The following is a 20756-nucleotide window of genomic DNA, read 5'->3' as shown; positions in this document are numbered from 1 at the left end:
AATCTCAGTTACACTTGCACCAAAAAGAATAAAACAACCAGGAATAAATTTAACCAAGGAGGTGAAATATCTGTACATTTAAAACTATGCGACATAACACAAAAACAGACACATAGATCAATGGAATACAATAGGGGAACCCAGAAATAAACCCATGCTTATATGGTCAATTAATCTATGACAAAGAAGGCAAGAACACACAATGGAGAAAAGACAGTCTCTTTAATAAATGGTGCTGGGAAAATTGGACAGCTACATGCAAAGGCATGAAACTGAACTACTTTCTATCACTGTACACAAAAATAAACTAAAATTGGATTAAAGACCTAAACGTGAGACCTGAAACCATAAAAAATCCTGGAAGAGAACACAGGCAGCAATTTCTCTAGACATCAGCTGACATAACATTTTTCTAGATATGTCTCCTAAGGCAAGGAACACAAAATGAAAATAAAGAAATAAAGAAATAAAGAAATAGATAAATAAATAATTGAACAAACAAAAAAAAACAATTGATACTACATCAAAATAAAAAGGTTTTGCACAGTGAAGAAAATCATCAGCAAAACAAAAAATAAACCTATTAAATGGGAGAAGATATTTGCAAAGATTATATCCAATAAGGGGTTAATATAGAAAGTAAATAAATTTACACAACCCAACACCAAAATCAAAATAAACCAATGAAAAACCCACAACAACCCAATTAAAAAATGGGCAAAGGACTTGAAGAGCCATTTCTCCAAAGAAGACATACAGACGGCCAACAGACACATGAAAAGTTGCTCAACATCACTAATTATCAAGGAAATGCAAATCAAAGCCACAATGAGATATCACCTTACACCTGTCAGAATGGCTAAAATCAAAAGATAAGAATAACAGGTGTTGGCAAGGATGTGGAGAAAACTGGAACTCTTGTGCACTGTTGGGGGGAATGTAAATTGGTCAGCCACTGTGAAAAACAGTATGCAGGTTCCTCAAAAATTTTAAAATAGAAATACCATATGATGCAAGAATTCTACTACTTGGTATTTACTGCAAGAAAATGAAAACACTAATTCAAAAAGATATGGGCCCCTATGTTTATTGCAGCATTATTTACAATAGCCAAGATATGGAAACAACCTAAGTGTTCAACAGTAGGATAAGGAAGTGGAGGCATATACGTATACACATATATGTGTATATATGTATATATACATATATACCTCATATTACACAGCAATGAAAAAAGATACCTTGTCATTTGCAACAACATGGATGAACCTAGAGAGTATTATGCTAAGTGAAATAAGTCAGACTGAGAAAGACAAATACCATATGATTTCACTCACATGTGGAATCTTAAAAACAAAACAAATGAATACAGGAACCAAAAGGAGAATCAGACATAAACATAGAGAACAAAGTGATGGTTGCCAGAGAGAATGAGGGGTGGGAATGGGGTGGCAAAATGGGTGAAGGGGACTGGCAGATACAGGCTTCTAGTTATGGAATAAATAAGTCAAGGGTATAAAAGACACAGCATATAGAATATACTCAATGATAATATAATAGTGTTGTGTGGTAACAGATGGTAGTTATACTTGTGGTAAGCATAGATAGCATAATGTATAGAGAAGTTGAATCATTATGTTGCATACCTGAAATGAATGTAACATTATGCATTAACTATACACAACCCCCCCCCAAAAAAAATCTACAAGGCATTAATGAAAGAAATTCTAGAAAACACAAATAAATGGAAGGATGTTCCATAATCATGGATTGGAAGAATTGATATTGTTAAAATGGCCATACTATCCAAAACTACCTACAGATTCAATGCAATCCCTATCACAATTCCAGTGACATTTTGAAATAAATAGAACAAATAACCTTAAAATTTATATGGAACCACTTGCATACACACACTCATACACACACACACACACACACACACACACACACACACACACACAATCCAAATAGCCAAAGCAATCTTGAGAAAGGAAAAAAAAAAAAAAAAAAAAAGCAGAGGCATCACATTTCCTGAATTCAAAGTATATTACAAAGCTATAGTAATTAAAACAGTCTGGTACCAGCTTAAAAAAAACAGACACATGGATCAATGGACTAGAACAGAGAGTCCAGAAATAAGTCCACATATATATGGTCAATTAATTTATGACAAAGGAACCAAGAATACACAATGGGGAAAGCACAGCCTCTTCAATAAAAACAGGACAGCCACATGCAAAAGAATTAAACTAAACCACTATTTTACACCATACATAGAAATTAACTCAGAATGGATTGATTTGAATGTAAGACCTGAAACCCCAAAACTCCGAGAAGAAAACATAAGGAGTAAGATCTTTGACATAGGTCTTGGCAAATTCTTTAAAATCTGATGTCAAAAGCAAAAGTAACAAAAGTAAAAATTAATAAATAGGACTATATCAGACTAAAAAACTGCTGCAGAGCAAAGGAAACCATCAATAAAATGAAAAGGCAACCAACTGAATGAGAGAAAATATTTTGAAATTATACATCTGATAAGGAGTTCATATCCAAAATATATAAAGAACTATTTCAACTCAAGAGCAAAACAAAACAAAACAAACAAAAAACCCTACAAACAATCCAAATAAAAATGGGCAGAAAATCTTAACTCTTTTTCCCAAAGAAGATATAGAACGCCAACAGGTACAGGAGAATATTCTCAGCATCTTTCACCATCAGGAATATGCAAATGTTTTAAACATTATGTTTAAAACAGTCCTAGTGCAATGTGGGTCTCCATTGTAAAATTTTTGTTTTAAAAATATTCTCAATAATCAGTTGCTTCTAATCGTATGACACATTAAGTATACTTTGCCTGAAGGATATTTACCATTCCTTTAGAAGAAGGGACATCCCTGATAGTACTATTTGAAGGTATCAAGAAATGGAAAGCATAAGGAATGTATTGATATTAAATGCTAATTCATATTTGGGAGATGAATATTCTCTTCAATTGATCAAATATACACTGGTGGACTGTACATAACTCCATTAACTAGTATACCCATACTTTCTAGATAATTTACGAAGTCAGGTTCTCAAGCCTATATGGTGGGATACAGAATAATGGAAACAGAGTGTTTTCAATACAGTAGTTGTTTTGCTAAGTGTTGCAGGCAAAAAGAGACTTTTTTCTCTTACTTACCTCACCTCTTTTAATGTTGGATTTTTTTTAATGAAAAGTAGAGATAGTTATTTACGTTACTGTCCAATAAAAGTACTACTAATAATTAACAGTTGCCTATTTTTATTGGCCTACATGGTAACAGAATTGGAATTGGTACCTGATGTCCCAAAGATAAACATGAACCATTTCACAGCAGTGCCTATCTGCTGCATGCCAGGAAGAATTCATAGTAAAGAACAATTACTTGGGAACTGAGCTACCTTCATACGTAAGTGATTTTGGCCTATGAGGACCATGCAAAGAACCTCTCAGTTACACCCCAATTACTTTCCTAAAACTATCTACCCACCAGTTTCCACAGGGGCTGGAATTTCACCATTTGAGAAATACAGTGTTCACATGAGGACGATAAATCAGTAAATATATAATCATCCCACAGAAACGGATGACTAATCTAAACATAGATTTTTCACCTTTAGGATTTTTATTTTTGTCTAGGGCAGAGACAACCATAAATATTAACAAAGAGTTAGAGGCAAGTGGTGTTTTTATTTTTTAAGTAAAATTTGAATCAATTAATTAACTATTCTCAAATATAACAATGTGGTAACGTTCAATTAATTAAGGACTATTTTTCCAAGAATAAAAATGTAGTTCAGAGATTACATTAAAATCAAATCAATGCTTTAAAAATTATATTTACTATACATGCTTAATTCAAAGTCAGTATTTGGTATTCTCTGATGGGCCAAAACAAGAAAAAAAGTCAATATTTGGTATTCTCTGATGGGCCAAAATAAGGAATTGTGTGCTCTCAAATAAAATAATCCAATTGACTTCCAAACACAAATATCATCTGTAAATAGTTATTTTAAATATTTTACCACTCTGAAGGTTAAAAGTCATCAAGCAAAATAGTGACTATAAACATACTGGCACACACCAAAAATATCGGTACAGTACAGTTGTGGGATAGGGCATATAATGAATTCTAAATGAGAGTTAGACAAATTAAATGGTTAACATCTCCAAAGAAAAACGTCAGGCTTGGATCCTGCCTAGGATGCATTTTTGCTTTTTAAGAAGCAAACAACACATTTCTGACTAGTCGACATCACCATTAGCATTGCTTTCTTACAGAGAAGCAAAAGAAATCTCAATTCCTGGGAAAGTTGGGGGTCACTGTTGTCATGGGAACCAGGATATATGTATCAAATGCCATCAAAGAGAGAAAGATAAAAACTACTATGCATCAGGTATCTAGAAATCTATCAAAGAAATAGTTCTCACCTATCTAGTGTGGATTTTCACACTTAGATAAATTTTGAAGACTGTAAATTCCATTCAGACACCTTTTCATAGGGAGTTAATGAGTACAGGATTCTACAGGCAAGAGAAAGGTCAATAGTAAAGACTTCCATAGAAATTACCACTTGTTCTAAAAATATATATGTTCTATAAAAAGTTTTTCAAAAAGCAATTTGAAACGTGTTCTGATCCTGGAACATCTAGGCCTGTAAATTTCGGCAGGCAGGGTTTCACTACTAATTCTCACCCTCTTCATACATTGTGAAAATATTTGAGTTTTCAGTAAGAAGCCTATGGATTACTGACACCAGTTTCTACAAGTGGGCCCAAATGCAAGCGGTAAATATTCAGAAAAAAATGATGTCAAAAGTTGAAATGGAGCTTCACTTGAAAGTAAAATATGATAATTTTATACTTTATAAAAGTTTGCAAGTATGGATTATCTTGCTTTATATTATATATATTATATACAATATATGTATATTTATACATTTATAAATATTATATATATAATATATTATATATATATATAAATTCTTAACTTTGTAGAAATTGGCAAACATAGATTTCATAAAATGACCTTTTGTAGCCACTTGTTTTTTTCAAAATTTCCCCTAAGGATATACAAGTTAGAAGCTGATTTTATTATAAAAACATGCTGAGGCAAACACCGTATTATTGTTCATAGTCCTAAACATTTCCAGGCTCCTTAGTACCATACCTGGCCAGAGAAATGCATTGGTTTTAGCCTTATGGTTTTTTTCAAAATTAATATAAAATTAATACACAAAGCCAATTTTTCATAAGGATTAGACTCTTTCCACTGAGAAGACAGAAAATTCTGTTCTCCAAGTTCTATTTTAACATTTAATATAAATACTACATTCAAGAGGCAATCAGCAAAATAACCAAAACAAATAGCAAAGTTTGACGCTGGAAAAAAGCCATGAGGGTTACACAAGAATGATTTTAGTTCAACACTCTACTTGGAAGCTAGTATTCTCTAGTACAATAAAAATTCTTTTGAATAGAGCCTTTTTTGTAGTTGTTTTTTTTTTTATTTTGGGGGGTTTTTTTGGAGAGCACATAACATACATAGTAGTCACAAAGCACATTCAGTAAGAAAACTCAACCATGTGGTAGGATTAACTGATTTTATTATTATTTTACTTATTTATTTTTAATTCAGGTATAATTAATATACAGTGTTATACTAGTTTCAGATGTATAAGTGATTTTATTATTGCATTGTAGTTTCTTGAAAAAAATTTTTTAAGTATAAGTGGTTATTTTCCCCAAAATGGTCTCTAGATAACTCACCGTGCAATGGAAATGCACTATTATCATGGAGTGTCATCAACTCGATTCAAACCTATCTTATGTAAAAGCTTCCAATTGTTTTTGCTCTAAATAGAGTCCTTGTGACTATTGAACAGGTCAATATTTCTTAACATCTTATGCCATTTAATAAGGTCTTTTGTTCCAAATGAACCTGGCCTTTCCTAAGGACATAGATAAGCTTCAAAGGACTAGGTAAGTAAGGTTAAACCATTTCCAGTGGTAAATCATATCCTGCTTACATATTCAAAAAAATATAAACTAAAAAACCTCATTTTATTGTCAGTTATGAAGACATTTTTATTTTCCTAATGTCGATTTTTCTTGACCTTATTATTTTTTCTATTTCTTCCTCTTCTGTCAAGTAACTTCAGTAATTCCACTGACAGACTGAATATACAAATAGACAACAGTTTGACCATGTATGAAAATAGAACTTGACCCTGAGCCTCTGGAGCAAACAACATGGAAGCCAACCACAACCTCTAAGATATCAGCCCAAAATGGTCAAAATGTATTCAATAACCCCCAGCTTCCCTATTTTTTGCCACCATTCCAACTCAGGATCAATCAGAGAAGCTCAAATATGCCCTCCAAAACAATCACCCTAAATGCCCTGCTTCTCATTAGCCCATCTCATTTCCTCATGTCAACAATCTCCAATCAGAGCACATCTGAGGCCTCTTTTTCCACGATAAAGTTTTTCCACTGACCTGCCCACCTTTGCATCTCTGCCAAATGCAAGTGATGGTGGCTAGAGGAAACTCTGAATAACTTCTGTTTGTTCTCATTTAAGTGGTCTTTGTTTATTTCCACACCATAAACTTATATGATGAAAAAGGGGAACTTATATAAATCATTATTTTTACTCTTTGATAAGAATTGGAATGTCAAGATTAAACTTTGCTATGTGGGATGCATTGTGCATCCTTATAAGCTCAGACTTCAGTGATCCCTTCTCCTATACTCTAAAATCCTGTACCCCTTGAAGCCTTGACTCATAACCCCAGCCCTTTGACTAACTACTGGGTTTCTCTGTTCTCACTGTGTAGGTGTGGGGCAAACCTAAAAAAAAAAAAATAATGCTGTGCCATAGGAAAACAACTTTGCACCAGACACTTGAATAAGCATTCTATGTGAAGTACCTTTTATGATTCTCATGGTGACCGTGACCCTTCATTCATTCAAGTCAATATTTCTTGAGGATATACTTTGTGCCAAAGAGTTTGCTAGGCCTTGAATATGTAAATAGTGGGACTGGGGGCAATTTTTTTCTATCTAATAGGACTGGCTAGGAACATGGTCATTTTTTTCATAAAAGTACACATAAATACATAATAACACATTGTAATATGTGCCAGGAAGGAAAAGTACAGGGCGCTATGAAAAACTTAAAATTGCTTAGGCTTATGGGACATCTATCTAAGAAAGAAAGATTTAATCTGTGACACCAGCGCCCCCCCCCCCCCCCCATGCCCAAGATGAGTAAGAGTTAGCCAGGCAAAGGGCTAGGGGTTGGTTTTCCAGGCTGGGAAAACTCTACTGCCAAAGTAATAGAGAAAGCTTTGTGTCTGTGTAAAAAATGAACAAAAGCCAGTGTAATTAAAGCATAAAAAACATCTAAGATGGTGATGAGAGTTGAGAGGGGAGGTAGGCAGTACTTTGTAAATTATATTTGGATTTTAATCAGAATACAGTAGAAATAAGTGAAAGGATTTAAACAGAGCAATGACATGGATCGATTTACTTTTAAAGACACTGCTCCAGCTATTGTTGTGTGAAGAATGAATTGTAAGGGGGAGTAGAAAAGTGAGGCTTATTGGGGCTCCGATGTAGAAGTCCAGGTGAAAGGTACCCTGGCTATGATTGCAACGATAGATGTGAAGAGAAATAGATGGATTCTAAGCATATTCTGGAAGTAGAATACGCAATATGTTCTTCAAACTGACCAGAAGAATTCAAGCTGGGAAAACTACTTATTCTTATATTCCTTCTCCTATTCTTGAATGTTGAATACCAAGTTCTTAAAGAAAACAAACTGTCCTATTGCCTGAGGTAGACAAAATCTGGAACGGCACCTACAGTCCCCTAACCCCCTTATTCTTATTCTCCAGGCACTCCCATGGCCTGGAGAGCGTGTATGGAAAGACGCAATGGGCTGTGTGTGCAGTATTAGTGATCCGTCTTAGACAATGGCTAAATGGGCTGGGTTCTAATCACGGTCCCAAGGAAAATATTCAATTTGATCTCTGGGCAGTAAGTGGAAAAGATGTGTTCATAGTCACACTTCAACCCCAAACTCAGATCTTTAAACATGCCTCACCTTTCTCTGTTTGTTGGAAACAAACCTGTTCCTTTCTGGTTTATCTGCTCCACAGTTGTTAACATCAGAAGCATGGACTTCTTCCTATTAACTGTTTCAGTCCTAATGTTCACCTTTCAGAAAGTGATCCAAAATCTATGATTTTCATGACATATTAAAAAGTCATCTTTATTTTTAACACTTATTACTGCATAATCCTATATTACACTTTTGTGAGTCCATTTATAATTGGCAGATTTCCTTCACTAGAGTATAACCTTCATGAGGGCACAAAATAGAGGTTCACTCTATATTTGTTAGAGAATCAAATGAATAAATGAAGTGTGTTGGACAAAGATTACCAAGATAAAGCTAGGAAAAGGTGGTAGGCATGAGGAGAAGTAATGGATAAAACCAACATTTTACACATTATTTTGTTCATTTTCCTCACCCAGTCATGATAAAATAGAATTGAGAATAATTAAATTCCTAGCCTTAACACCTATAAAGATTGTATTTACAGGTTCTTTCAGAGGCCATGATATTCTCACTTCAGTCTGTCCCAGAGGGAAGCCCTTTGCACTCTACAATTTTTGAGATGAGGAATTTGGCACAGACAACTTGGGTAGAAGGGTGAAGTTCACACACTTGTGACAGAATTGTAATTGTAATTTAAAACTCTTGGATCACATCTGTTGAACCTTCCAAACTGTGAACTCTATCAAAGTAGGAACTCTGTCTTTACATCTATGGGTTGGTAACTGTATTTTTCAGGACAAAGTAAAAGTAAAGTCAGCAAGACTCATTAGTTTTCTTGAATTAGCTACTGCCATCACCCCCCGATGTAGTTGAAGACACTTTATTTTGGAGAGATTAAGAAACTTGTCCATAAATATTAATGGCAGAACAAGGATTTGAGCCCAATTCTGTCTGAATCCACACCTTGATTTCTTAACCATTCTACTAAGTTGAAATATGAGTACATTTTGCTACTTAGCAGCAATTTACTCCTACTACTCAAAGTCAAATCCCTCAGAATGGCATTTACAAAAAAATTCCCATTATTCTTAAGATCTGACCAATCTAAATCCCACCACCATCTTTTAGCTGATGATTTTTGAAGATACGGGAAGCCTTTGATTTGAACTTTTAATTCCCCTTCTCTTTAACTTGCCTTCACTCAATATCAGTACCTTACGTGCCTTCTCAGATTTTTTTCCAATTTCTCTCTAATGACAATTTCCCCCACTAATTTCTTCATCAATCTTTGATTTATGCTTTTATCATTGGCTCCTTCTACCTTTACCACCTGGCTCCCCCATTACTCCTTACAATCATAGTTCCAATGCTCTGCTCTTCCTTGAACTAACAACACTGATGAAGATTCAGTTTCTGCCTTCTGTTACTCTTTCTTCATCTCTCACTTCCACTCTCAGAATAGTTTTAACTCCATGGCTTCATATTAAAATAATTTCAAACTATAATATCTTCCAATGCATCTCATAGGCCTTTGAATTTGTATTGTATGCATTGCAAACACTTCAACATGGTGCTCACTTTATGACTTAAATCTAGCATTTTAGCTCTATATCCTACTGAGTGTGCGTATACATATACACATGTTAAATCAAACACTATGCTATGTCTTTACACATGTTATTATCTCTTTTTGCAATGACTCAATCTCTACCAATCAATAATTCTCCATTATTCAAAGCCTAGTTCAAAGTACCTCATATACTATGACTCTATACTTAATTATATCCTTTGTCAGAAATAGTCTTTCATCGCTCTTTTAAAGCTTGAAACACTTTTCCATTGTATTTATTCACAAATGTGTTATCTGATCACTCTAAATAAAAAGCCCCGTGAAGATAAAGATTGTGTGTAATTAATCAAAACAAAATTTCAAATTTCAGAGGAGTGTACAAAATTATTTTTGAAATCTCAAGGTAACATGTATAGCTTATCAGAATGACTGATCATCACATGTACCTGGTAACCATTATATTCAGAGTCTGTCTATAGTCCACATTAGAACCTACAGAAAGATTCTCTAATGTTTCCTTTATAGGGTCTATCATAATAAGAAAGCATTACAAATATAAACAAACTTACACTACTATATTTTATAGTAAGCATATACCCAAATTCTGTAATCCTTGTCTGTACTTACCTCAATCCCTATAAACAGAATCAAGTAAGATTCTGTGTATTTATGTTCATACCTAATTTATTTTGTGTACATGAATTCAGACATTTCACATGAATATGACCCAGCTATGGAAACATACTTCTGTATTTAATTCTTTTTTTATGACCTGCTCTAAATAGGAAACTCTAGGCAAGCAAAAGTATAAATATTTTTTAACTACTGTATTAAATCTTAAGGTCAATAAAGATGATATGCATCTCATGGTATAAGAAAAACCTGGGTGAGAAAATAAAACATTTCATTGTCTTAAGACACCCATTATCCTTGAATACTAAGTCTCCATTATTATACTCAATATAACAAATTGAAGATGTATTCTTAAGAGTTATTCAATAAAGTTAAATGCCAATGAAATGTGGCTAAGAGAGGGAATATTTCCCTATTTCTTCAGTAAGATATGTTTCATTTAATAATTAAAGTAAACAAGTTGAATGACTCAAGTACCTTTTCCAAACCTTCTTCCTTCAGGCTGATCACATCCAAATCAAAATCTGTTCGCAAGCCATTGGTTTTATTGAAAGTTATTCTGCCTGTGAGACCTTCCCAATGTGCCTACAGGGAAAGAAAGATGGATTAGTAAAGGAAGAAAGAAAGAAAGAGAGAAAGAAAGAAAGAAAGAAAGAACAAAAGAAAGAAAGAAAGAAAGAAATATAAAACATTTTTTTCACACAAAAAATAACAAACATTATTTTCTTCTCCTAAATTGACATCACTACTAATTTTTAAAACATTTTTTTCTCTTCTGAACTTTAGAGGATTTTTTTTTCTACAGAAATTATCTTAGTCACAATGCAGAATTTATTACAAATTTTTCATTTTAAATAGTGCCCTTTGTAGGTATAACTTTTTATGAGAAATTTGAAGATAATGTTTTAAATAGCAAACTTCCTTCAGCAAACTGACAATAATTTAGTTACGTATTATAATAAATGAGACAGTGAATGTCTCACTGGAGATTGCAAATAGAATTACTATTATAAAATTCCACTCCTAAATTCATACTAATATGAACATAAACTTATTTTATTACAAGGAAAGAAAATGAATTTAGGAAAACCTATGTTATACAACTTCAATTATGCACTTTCCTCTTAGAATAATTAACTTATTACTTTATTTTCCCTTAAGTGAGACTGGGAGAAATATATCCAAATTACTTCATATCTAGCTACACTTCATGTAAAAAGAGCTTTCCATGTAATAGGAAGTGGAAATAAAATCTTCCAGTTATACAATGGGTTCACCCATCACAGGTAAACAAATTTTTGAGCTTTAGTTTTAATATAAAAAGTTTTCTCATTCTGCTAGCTACATAGACAAACTTATGTTTTCCATATTTGTTATTTAGAAATAGTTTAGAAAAATAGTTATATATGAAAACTTTAAGTAATGCATACTTACAGTTAAATGTTTGAAAGAATATACACCAAGATCCAAACAAATAAAACCAAATAGATTATAGGTAACATTTCAATAAGCACTACAAATGGATATCATTATTACATTTCTTAGGTTCCGTGTATTTCTATACTTATGTATAGGGATCCCAAAACAGTTTTAGGCTGATAAATTACAAATAAAACAGAAAATATTACAATACATATCTACATACATATTACAACATGTCATCACTGAGTTTAAACATGTGTTAACCAGTCTCCAATAAGGAAGAAAAAATATTGTTAACCCAAAATCTTCCAAAAATAATAACCTCAGGTGATTAACAAAAATGCATATTAGTACAAAAATAGACATTGTGAGCAATAAGTACTGGGGCGCCTGGGTGGCTCAGTCAGTTAAGCATCTGACTTTGGCTCATGTCATGATCTCGCAACCGTTTGTGAGTTCGAGCCCCGCGTCGGGCTCTGTGTTGACAGCTCGGAGCCTGGAACCTGCTTTGGATTCTGTGTCTCCTTCTCTTCCTGCCCCTCCCCAGCTCACACTCTGCTTCTCTCTCTCTCAAAAATAAATGAACACTAAAAAAGTACAGAAGCAGAAGCGTAGGATAGTAAAACAAATCTGGGATAAAGTCAGTATAAGGAAACGCTCATCAGGTGAAAATGCACAACTAATAACAGTGAATCACAAATTTAACTCTGACCTTCCTAGTGACCAAAGCAATGAAGAAAATGTGACCTAAACACAATACATAGGGTCCATATTTTAAGACATACCAACCGCCCAGGAGAAGCAACTTTTCATGGCAGTGAAACCTGAGAGGAGTGTCTCCTGTTGGTCCTCATAAAGAGGCACACTGTGTGATTTAATGGACAAGGTCCTCAGCAACACCTTACAATAAATATAATAGTGAGTTTCATACAACTGTTTCTTATATGACTGTTGAACACACATCTCAGTACTCAGATGCTGCATTCAGAAAGCATTTCTTCAACTAGCCAAGTCTGTGCACTATGTTTGCAGCCCTCTGATGTTCAGTTTTAAACCAGATGTAAATGTAGAATGTGAAACAAATAAATGAACTACATATTCTTCAGGGAGTGTCATTTCACCTATCTGAGAATATGTTAAAAATTACACAAGGAAAATTCATAGGTATTCTTTGCCAAGGAACTGGAGATTCTTTAAAAAAATTTTTTTTAATGTTTTTATTTATTTTTGAGAGAGAGATAGAGAGACAGAGTCAGAGACAGAGACAGAGACAGAGAGAGAGAGAGAGAGAGAGAGAGAGAGAGAGAGAGAAAATGGGGGAGGGGCAGAGAGAGAGGGGGACACAGAGTCCAAAGCAGGCTCCAGGCTCTGAGCTGTCAGCACAGAGCCTAATGCCAGGCTCAAACTCGCAAACTGTGAGATCATGACCTGAGCTGAAAATTGTTAATTTTGCTTGTACGGAGGAAGAAAGTAAGTTTAATTAAAAGATAAAAGTTCACCTGTGAAGAAAACTGAACTAATCTCAAATCATTCACCTTGAGGACAAAAGAGAATAGGCACATGTGCTTCTCCTGACATACCTCTTTGATTAGGCTCATAAAACGGGTCCCAAAGCGCCAGGGTTTGTGTCTATTACACTGTAAGGAACTGACTGTCATCTGGGGAAACTGTTGGACGCCCACAGACACCACGTGCACAGCATCATACATTAGAGCAGCGTCAGTCTGAAAGTCAAGAAAAAGGAAATATGGAGTCAATACAACATGTGAAACCCATGACAGAAGGTTTGGAAGGGGAAAGAAGGAAGAGGTAAGAGAAACAAATACTCAGTTTATCTTTATGTAAGTGAGAAAACAGTATTTCCAATGATCTGGTTCTCTTAAATAAGGTATTGTTATTACTATATCAGCTCCATTAGAACATTTGACCTATCCTCCCTTTCCTGAAGTAATAACCCAATTTCATATTGTCCTAGTATCTTTGTTGAAGTAGGAAATGTGTGAAGACATTCATTATTTTATTTTTTTGCCACCCCTTCTGTCTCTGTCTTACTCTGTCTCTACACACACACACACACACACACACACACACACATACAATGAATGCAATTAGGAACATTTTAAATGATTAAATAAATTACATATTGTATATAAAAGTAAATAAACAATTTTCTTGTATAGGAAGAACAAAAGAGATTTGAAAGGAGAGTCACCTAAAAAGCTTCGTTATAACCCCTGATCTTTTCTTCAATTTAATTTTTCAGAAGATTCAATCTCAGAAATGAATGCTACTGTTTTGAATCTCAATACATGTATTAATCCCTTTTTAAGAAACTAAGCTTAATCCCCTGTCCTGTTTTCTTTTCCCCCAAATTTCCATATGAATAAAAGTTCATTTTGTCTTCTCAAGTAAAACGAATATGAATTCTGTGTTTGCACCTGCTCAAATGACTGTCCACTTTAGAAACTGATGATAAAAAATAAAATGTTTGTAAGTCGAAACAAACCAGAGGCTCCATGACAGTCAGCGGCTGTGTTAAATGGAGCCTCACATTGTGTTTGACGGATGGATGCCAGGCTCACTACCTACAGAAGAGGGCCACACTGATAGTACTGCTAGAAATGAACTTTGGGCCATCTGCTTGGCATGCTTCGGAATAAAAGCATATATTTCCTCTTCTCATTCACACAATTAGTGAGCTGTGAAATGAATTCCGAAATGGATAGGAACCCCGTAGATTATAGCGTTTGCCACAATACAATACAAAATGAGTACACACAGTAGCTTTCATGCAAATGGATCCTAAGGAGCTTTACCACATAAAATGCAAGACAGCTAAAGAGCACAATGCAATGACAGAACATAATAATAATGCCATTTTATAGTTCATAAATCTTTGGGGAATATAGCTCAGATTCATAACCTTCACTTTGTAAATACCAGCTGACTACTTTCGCATACTCTGATGGCTGCAAAGTGAAAAGAGAATCATGGAGTTGATACAGGCATACATCATGAGCCTGAGGATTAGACTGATATTTGTCTTTGGCCTGAAGTAACATTCAGGGGACATATCTTATACAGCACACAGGTGGTCATAAAAACAGTTACCACAACATGAAAGACACATTTGATTTTAAAATAAAATAAATTTAAAAAAATATATCACCGTTAACAAAGGTGGAGAGGAATGAACACTTTCAAACACTACAAAGATAAAGGGCAATTTTGCAACTTGCAAAAGAAGCCTTAAAAATACCCATGCTCTTTTTAATCCAGTAATTTCTTTCTGGAATTTCCCATAAGGATATCAAGGATAAGACAAAAGCTACATACATGATTTATTTTTATTTACAAAGTGGAAACCTACTGAATGTTCAAATTAAGGAAACACAATAAAATCACAATGATATTACATATAACTAAAAACTATGTTTTGAAAAATAATCAATTAGATGAGAAATTGCATGTGATATGATGCTAAGTGTAAACACTGATGATAACAGAGCTGTATGTCCAGCATAAACTATTATACATCTTCATGTACTTCATTATGTACTATTTAATTTATTTAATTCTCACAATAATGGTTTAATAAAAGCACCACTATTGTTCCCATTCATCAATTGACAAAACCAACTTTGAGAGATGTTAAGTAACTAGGCAAAGTCACACAGTTATTAAGTGGAAAGACCCAGATTCAAACAGACTCTCTGCTCATAGCTAGTATTCTTAACCACCATATTACATGTTACATCAACAACAGCAGATCAAAAAGAAAAAAAAAATACACCAAAATGAAACCAATAATTACTCTTGAAAGTTAATAATTAATGGAACTTAATGTTTTCTTTTTATGTATTTTTCTACAGTTTTTTTTAAATTAGAAGATTGCTGAATACCATTCAATAATTCTTAAGATAAAAATTTTTATCTATTCCCACAAAAGTAACTAAAAGAACATCAATACAATATTACTACCATCCTGCCATGATTTACTTATGTGATCTTATATGACTTACATGATCTTATATGACTTATATGAACGTCTTAGAATAGTAATCTTATCTAAAATGACAATGCTGAGAAAGTATTTTACTAATTTAAGAGTTCAAAAACTGTTTTTGCAACCGAGTTTCAGTGTTAAGATCAGAGGACACACTAGCTGATAATAAAACTATTTAAGATCTATGATTTTAAATGTAATTATAAAAGATAATAAATAATAAATTAAAAAAATAAAAGATAAATGAAATTTTAAAAAGAAAGATAATATTTATTAAATATAAGAGAAATATTGGAGAAAAAAAGTATAAGTACTTAATTTGCTAATCAAATTATTTCTTGAATTTCCAGTTTAAAATATGCTGATTTATGATAAAGTAATACACAGAACTTCTGAAACTACTCTCTACTTATTTATTGTTGTCCTACTTTTAAATTGGTTGTTTTATGTAATAATGAGATATTTTCCGTATATACCTGATATCCTGTCAGACTCAACTTCACTGTCTTACTTACAAATCTATATGTACACAAATTCTTTCACCTTTGTAAAGTTGTGAGAAAACTCTAGTGTTTCAAAAATGTTTTTCTTATTTTCACAAGAATACATATGCTTAAAAATGTGTCTTATACTAGTAATAGCATTAGTTAACACTCATTTAGTATTCAGTATGTATGAGGCATTCCCTTTAAACCATTCCCTTTAATTCTCATAGCCATCATCCACTTGAAATCCACTGAGTTTGTATTAAGTAGAAAATTAAGTCAAGGAACAGTTAAGTAACTGGCCTAAGCTCCTAGCATGTTGAGGTGGAGATGGATTCAAATCCATACAATCTATGCAGAGTTCATATCTTTCTCTTTTTTTTTTTTTTTTGCTCAGAGTTCTATATTTAATAAAGCAAAATAGTGTAAATGCTTTTGAAGTTACAACATGAAATATCAATTAGTACTTGAATGCATTAATCCATATTATTTTTCAATAAAGCAGTAAATACTCGAGACCCACTCAGAAGATGGTGGCGAAGGAGGACCCTGGGCTCACTGCGTCCTGCTGATCATGTAGATTCCACCCACATCTGCCTAAATAACCCAGAAAACTGCCAGAAGACTAGCAGAATGGACTCTCCCCAGCCAAGCGTAGACGAGAGGCCCACGGAAGAGGGTAGGAAGGGCGGAGAGGTGGTGCGCACTACACAGACTGGCGGGAGGGAGTCAGGGTGATGGAGGGTCAGCTCGATGGGCAAGGCAGAGCCCCAAAGTCTGGCTTGCAAAAGCAGAGGGGCCATACAGAGTGTGTTCTGACAGCCAGTGGGACTTAACATCTGGAATGTTATAAGTCAACAGCTCTGGTCGGAGAGCGGGAGGGAGAGTTGTTGAGCCCCGGAGGACAGAACTCAGCTTGGCGGGGAACAAAGGCACTGGGAAGGCCCATGTCCCTCGCCAATCCCCCAGCCAAAATCCCAAAGGGAACCAGTTCCCGTCATGGAACTTGCTTGCCCAGCTCAAACACCCAGCGCTGTGCTTCTGAGGATCCATTCCTCCCATGCATCTGCCTCCCTATGGTTGCCTCAGGGCCCCTCCTGAAGCAATTACTGAAGGCAAAGTGAGCTGAGCCTGCCCCTCCTGCCCCTGTGCACTTTAAGATCCAGCCGGGCTAATACGCCAGATCCCATCGAAGCAGTACCACAAGACTGGCAGTGTGCAAGTAGCCCAGACAGAGGCCACACCACTCCACATTGGGTCCTGCCCCTGGGATAGGGGAAGATAAGGTACACACCAGTCTGTGGCCCCAGCGGTGGGCTGGGGGCAGACATCAGGTCTGACTGTGGCCCCGCCCACCAACTCAAGTTACTCCAGACAGCACAGAGGAAGACCCCTGCAGTTCCCCGCCATTCCAGGGACTATCTAAAATGAGAAAACAGAAAAATTCTCCTCTAAAGAAACTCCAGGAAGTAGTGACAGTTAACGAATTGATCAAAAACGATTTAAGCAATATAGCAGAAAATGAATTTAAAATAATAGTCAAAAAATTAATCGCTGGGCTTGAAAAAAGCATAGAGGACAGCAGAGAATCTATTACTACAGAGATCAAGGGACTAAGAAACAGTCAGGAGGAGCTAAAAATGCTATAAATGAGCTGCAAAATAAAATGGAGGTGACCACAGCTCGGATCGAAGAGGCAGAGGAGAGAATAGGTGAACTAGAAGATAAAATTATGGAAAAAGAAAAAGCTGAAAAAAAGAGAGATAAAAAAATCCAGGAGTATGAGGGGAGACTTAGAGAACTAAGTGACATAATTAAACGAAATAATGTATGTATAATTGGGATTCCAGAGGCGGAAGAGAGAGGAAAAGGTGCTGAAGGTATACTTGAACAAATCATAGCTGAGAACTTCCCCGATGTGGGGAAGGAAAAAGTCATTGAAATCCAAGAGGCACAGAGAACTCCCTTCAGACATAACTTAAATCGATCTTCTGCATGACATATCATAGTGAAACTGGCAAAATACAAGGATAAAGAGAGAATTCTGAAAGCAGCTAGGGATAAACATGCTCTAACATATAAAGGGAGACCGGTAAGACTTGTGATGGATCTGTCTACTGAAACTCGGCAGGCCAGAAAGGAATGACAGGAAACCTTCAATGTGATGAACAGAGAAAAAAAAAAAAAAGGCAGCCGAGAATCCTTTATCCAGCAAGTCTGTCATTGAGAATAGAAGGAGAGATAAAGGTTTTCCCAAACAAACAAAAACTGAAGGAATTCATAACCACTAAACCAGCTCTACAAGAGATCCTAAGGGGATCCTGTGAGACAAAGTACCAGACACATCGTTACAAGCATGAAACCTATAGACATCACAACTCTAAACCCATATCTTTCAGTAATAACACTGAATGTAAATGGACTAAATGCGCGAACCAAAAGACAGAGTATCAGAATGGATAAAAAAACAAGACCCCTCTATTTGCTGTCTACAAGAGACTCATTTTAGACCTGAGGACACCTTCAGATTGAAAGTGAGGGGATGGAGAACTATCATGCTACTGGATGTCAAAAGAAAGCTGGAGTAGCCATACTTAGGCAAACTAGACTTTAAATTAAAGGTTGTAACAAGAGATGAAGAAGGGCATTATATAATAATTACAGGGTCTATCCATCAGGAAGAGCTAACAATTATAAATGTCTATGGACCGAATACAGAGGCATCCAAATATATAAAACGATTAATCACAAACATAAGCAATCTTATTGATAAGAATGTGGTAATTGCAGGGGACTGTAATACCCCATTTACAACAATGCATAGATCATCTAGACACAGGATCAATAAAGAAACAAGGGCCCAGAATGATACACTGGATCAGATGGACTTGATAGATATATTTAGAACTCTGCATCCCAAAGCAACAGAATATACTTTCTTCTTGAGTGCACATGGAACCTTCTCCAAGATAGATCACATACTGGGTCACAAAACAACCTTTCGTAAGTATACAAGAATTGAGATCATACCATGCATACTTTCAGACCACAATGCAATAAAGCTTGAAATCAACCACAAGAAAAAGTCTGGAAAAACTCCAAGAGCATGGAGGTTAAAGAACACCTTACTAAACAATGAATGGGTCAACCAGGCAATTAGAGAAGAAATTAAAAAATATATGGAAACAAATGAAAATGAAAATACAACAATCCAAACGCTTTGGGATGCAGCGAAGGCAGTCCTGAGAGGAAAATACATTGCAATCCAGGCATATCTCAAGAAACAAGAAAAATCCCAAATACAAAATCTAACAGCACACCTAAAGGAAATAGAAGCAGAACAGCAAAGACACCCCAAACCTAGCAGAAGAAGAGAAATAATAAAGATTAGAGCAGAAATAAACAATATAGAATCTAAAAAAACTGTAGAGCAGATCAATGAAACCAAGAGTTGTTTTTTTGAAAAAATAAACAAAATTCATTAACCTCTAGCCATGCTTCTCAAAAAGAAAAGGGAGATGACCCAAACAGATAAAATCATACATGAAAATGGAATTATTACAACCAATCCCTTAGAAATACAAGCAAGTATCAGGGAATACTATGAAAAATTATATGCCAACAAACTGGACAACCTGGAAGAAATGGACAAATTCCTAAACACCCACACACTTCCAAAATTCAAACAGGAAGAAATAGAAAGCTTGAACACACCCATAACCAGAGAAGAAATTGAATCAGTTATCAAAAATCTCCCAACAAATAAGAGTCCACAACCAGATGGCTTCCCAGGGGAATTCTACCAGACATTTAAAGCAGAGATAATACCTATCCTTCTCAAGCAATTCCAAAAATAGAAAGGGAAGGAAAACTTCCAGACTCATTCTAGGAAGCCAGCATTACTTTGATTCCTAAACCAGACAGAGACCCAGAAAAAAAGAGAACTACAGGCCAATATCCCTGATGAATATGGATGCAAAAATTCTCAGTAAGATACTAGCAAATTGAATTCAACAGCATATAAAAAGAATTATTCACCATGATCAAGTGGGATTCATTCCTGGGATGCAGGGCTGGTTCAACATTCACAAATCAATCAATGTGATACATCACATTAATAAAAGAAAACATAAGAACCATATGATGCTGTCAATCAATGCAGAAAAAGCATTTGACAAAATTCAGCATCCTTTCTCAATAAAAACCCTCGAGAAAGTCGGGATAGAAGGAACATACTTAAACATCATAAAAGCCATTTATGAAAAGCCCACAGCTAATATCATCCTCAATGGGGAAAAACTGAGAGCTTTATCCCTGAGATCAGGAACATGACAGGGATGTCCACTCTCACCACTGTTGTTTAACATAGTGTTGGAAGTTCTAGCATTACCAATCAGACAACAAAAGGAAATCAAAGGCATCAAAATTGGCAAAGATGAAGTCAAGCTTTCACTTTTTGCAGATGACATATTATACACGGAAAACCCGACAGACTCCACCAAAAGTCTGCTACAACTGATACATGAATTCAGCAGTCG

General features: G+C 35.0%; 1 protein-coding gene across 5 annotated transcripts in view; it reads right to left on the bottom strand.

Annotated features, from left to right (window-relative positions):
• Positions 1 to 20756, bottom strand: part of GRIK2 (glutamate ionotropic receptor kainate type subunit 2) — a 651626-nt gene that overhangs the window by 251471 nt on the left and 379399 nt on the right. For all 5 annotated transcript variants that reach the window (XM_019831021.3, XM_019831024.3, XM_019831022.2 and 2 more), the window contains exons 7-8: positions 13308 to 13451; positions 10783 to 10890 (exon numbers count right to left, since the gene is read on the bottom strand). In XM_019831021.3, the coding sequence (XP_019686580.1) occupies positions 10783 to 10890; positions 13308 to 13451 (252 nt within the window). The remainder of the gene's footprint in view (positions 1 to 10782; positions 10891 to 13307; positions 13452 to 20756) is intronic.

Source organism: Felis catus, chromosome B2 (genome assembly GCF_018350175.1).
Source record: "Felis catus isolate Fca126 chromosome B2, F.catus_Fca126_mat1.0, whole genome shotgun sequence".
Taxonomy (NCBI): Eukaryota; Metazoa; Chordata; class Mammalia; order Carnivora; family Felidae; genus Felis; species Felis catus.
The sequence above is the reverse complement of the archived record's forward strand: the minus strand, read 5'-3'. Positions and strand labels throughout refer to the sequence as shown.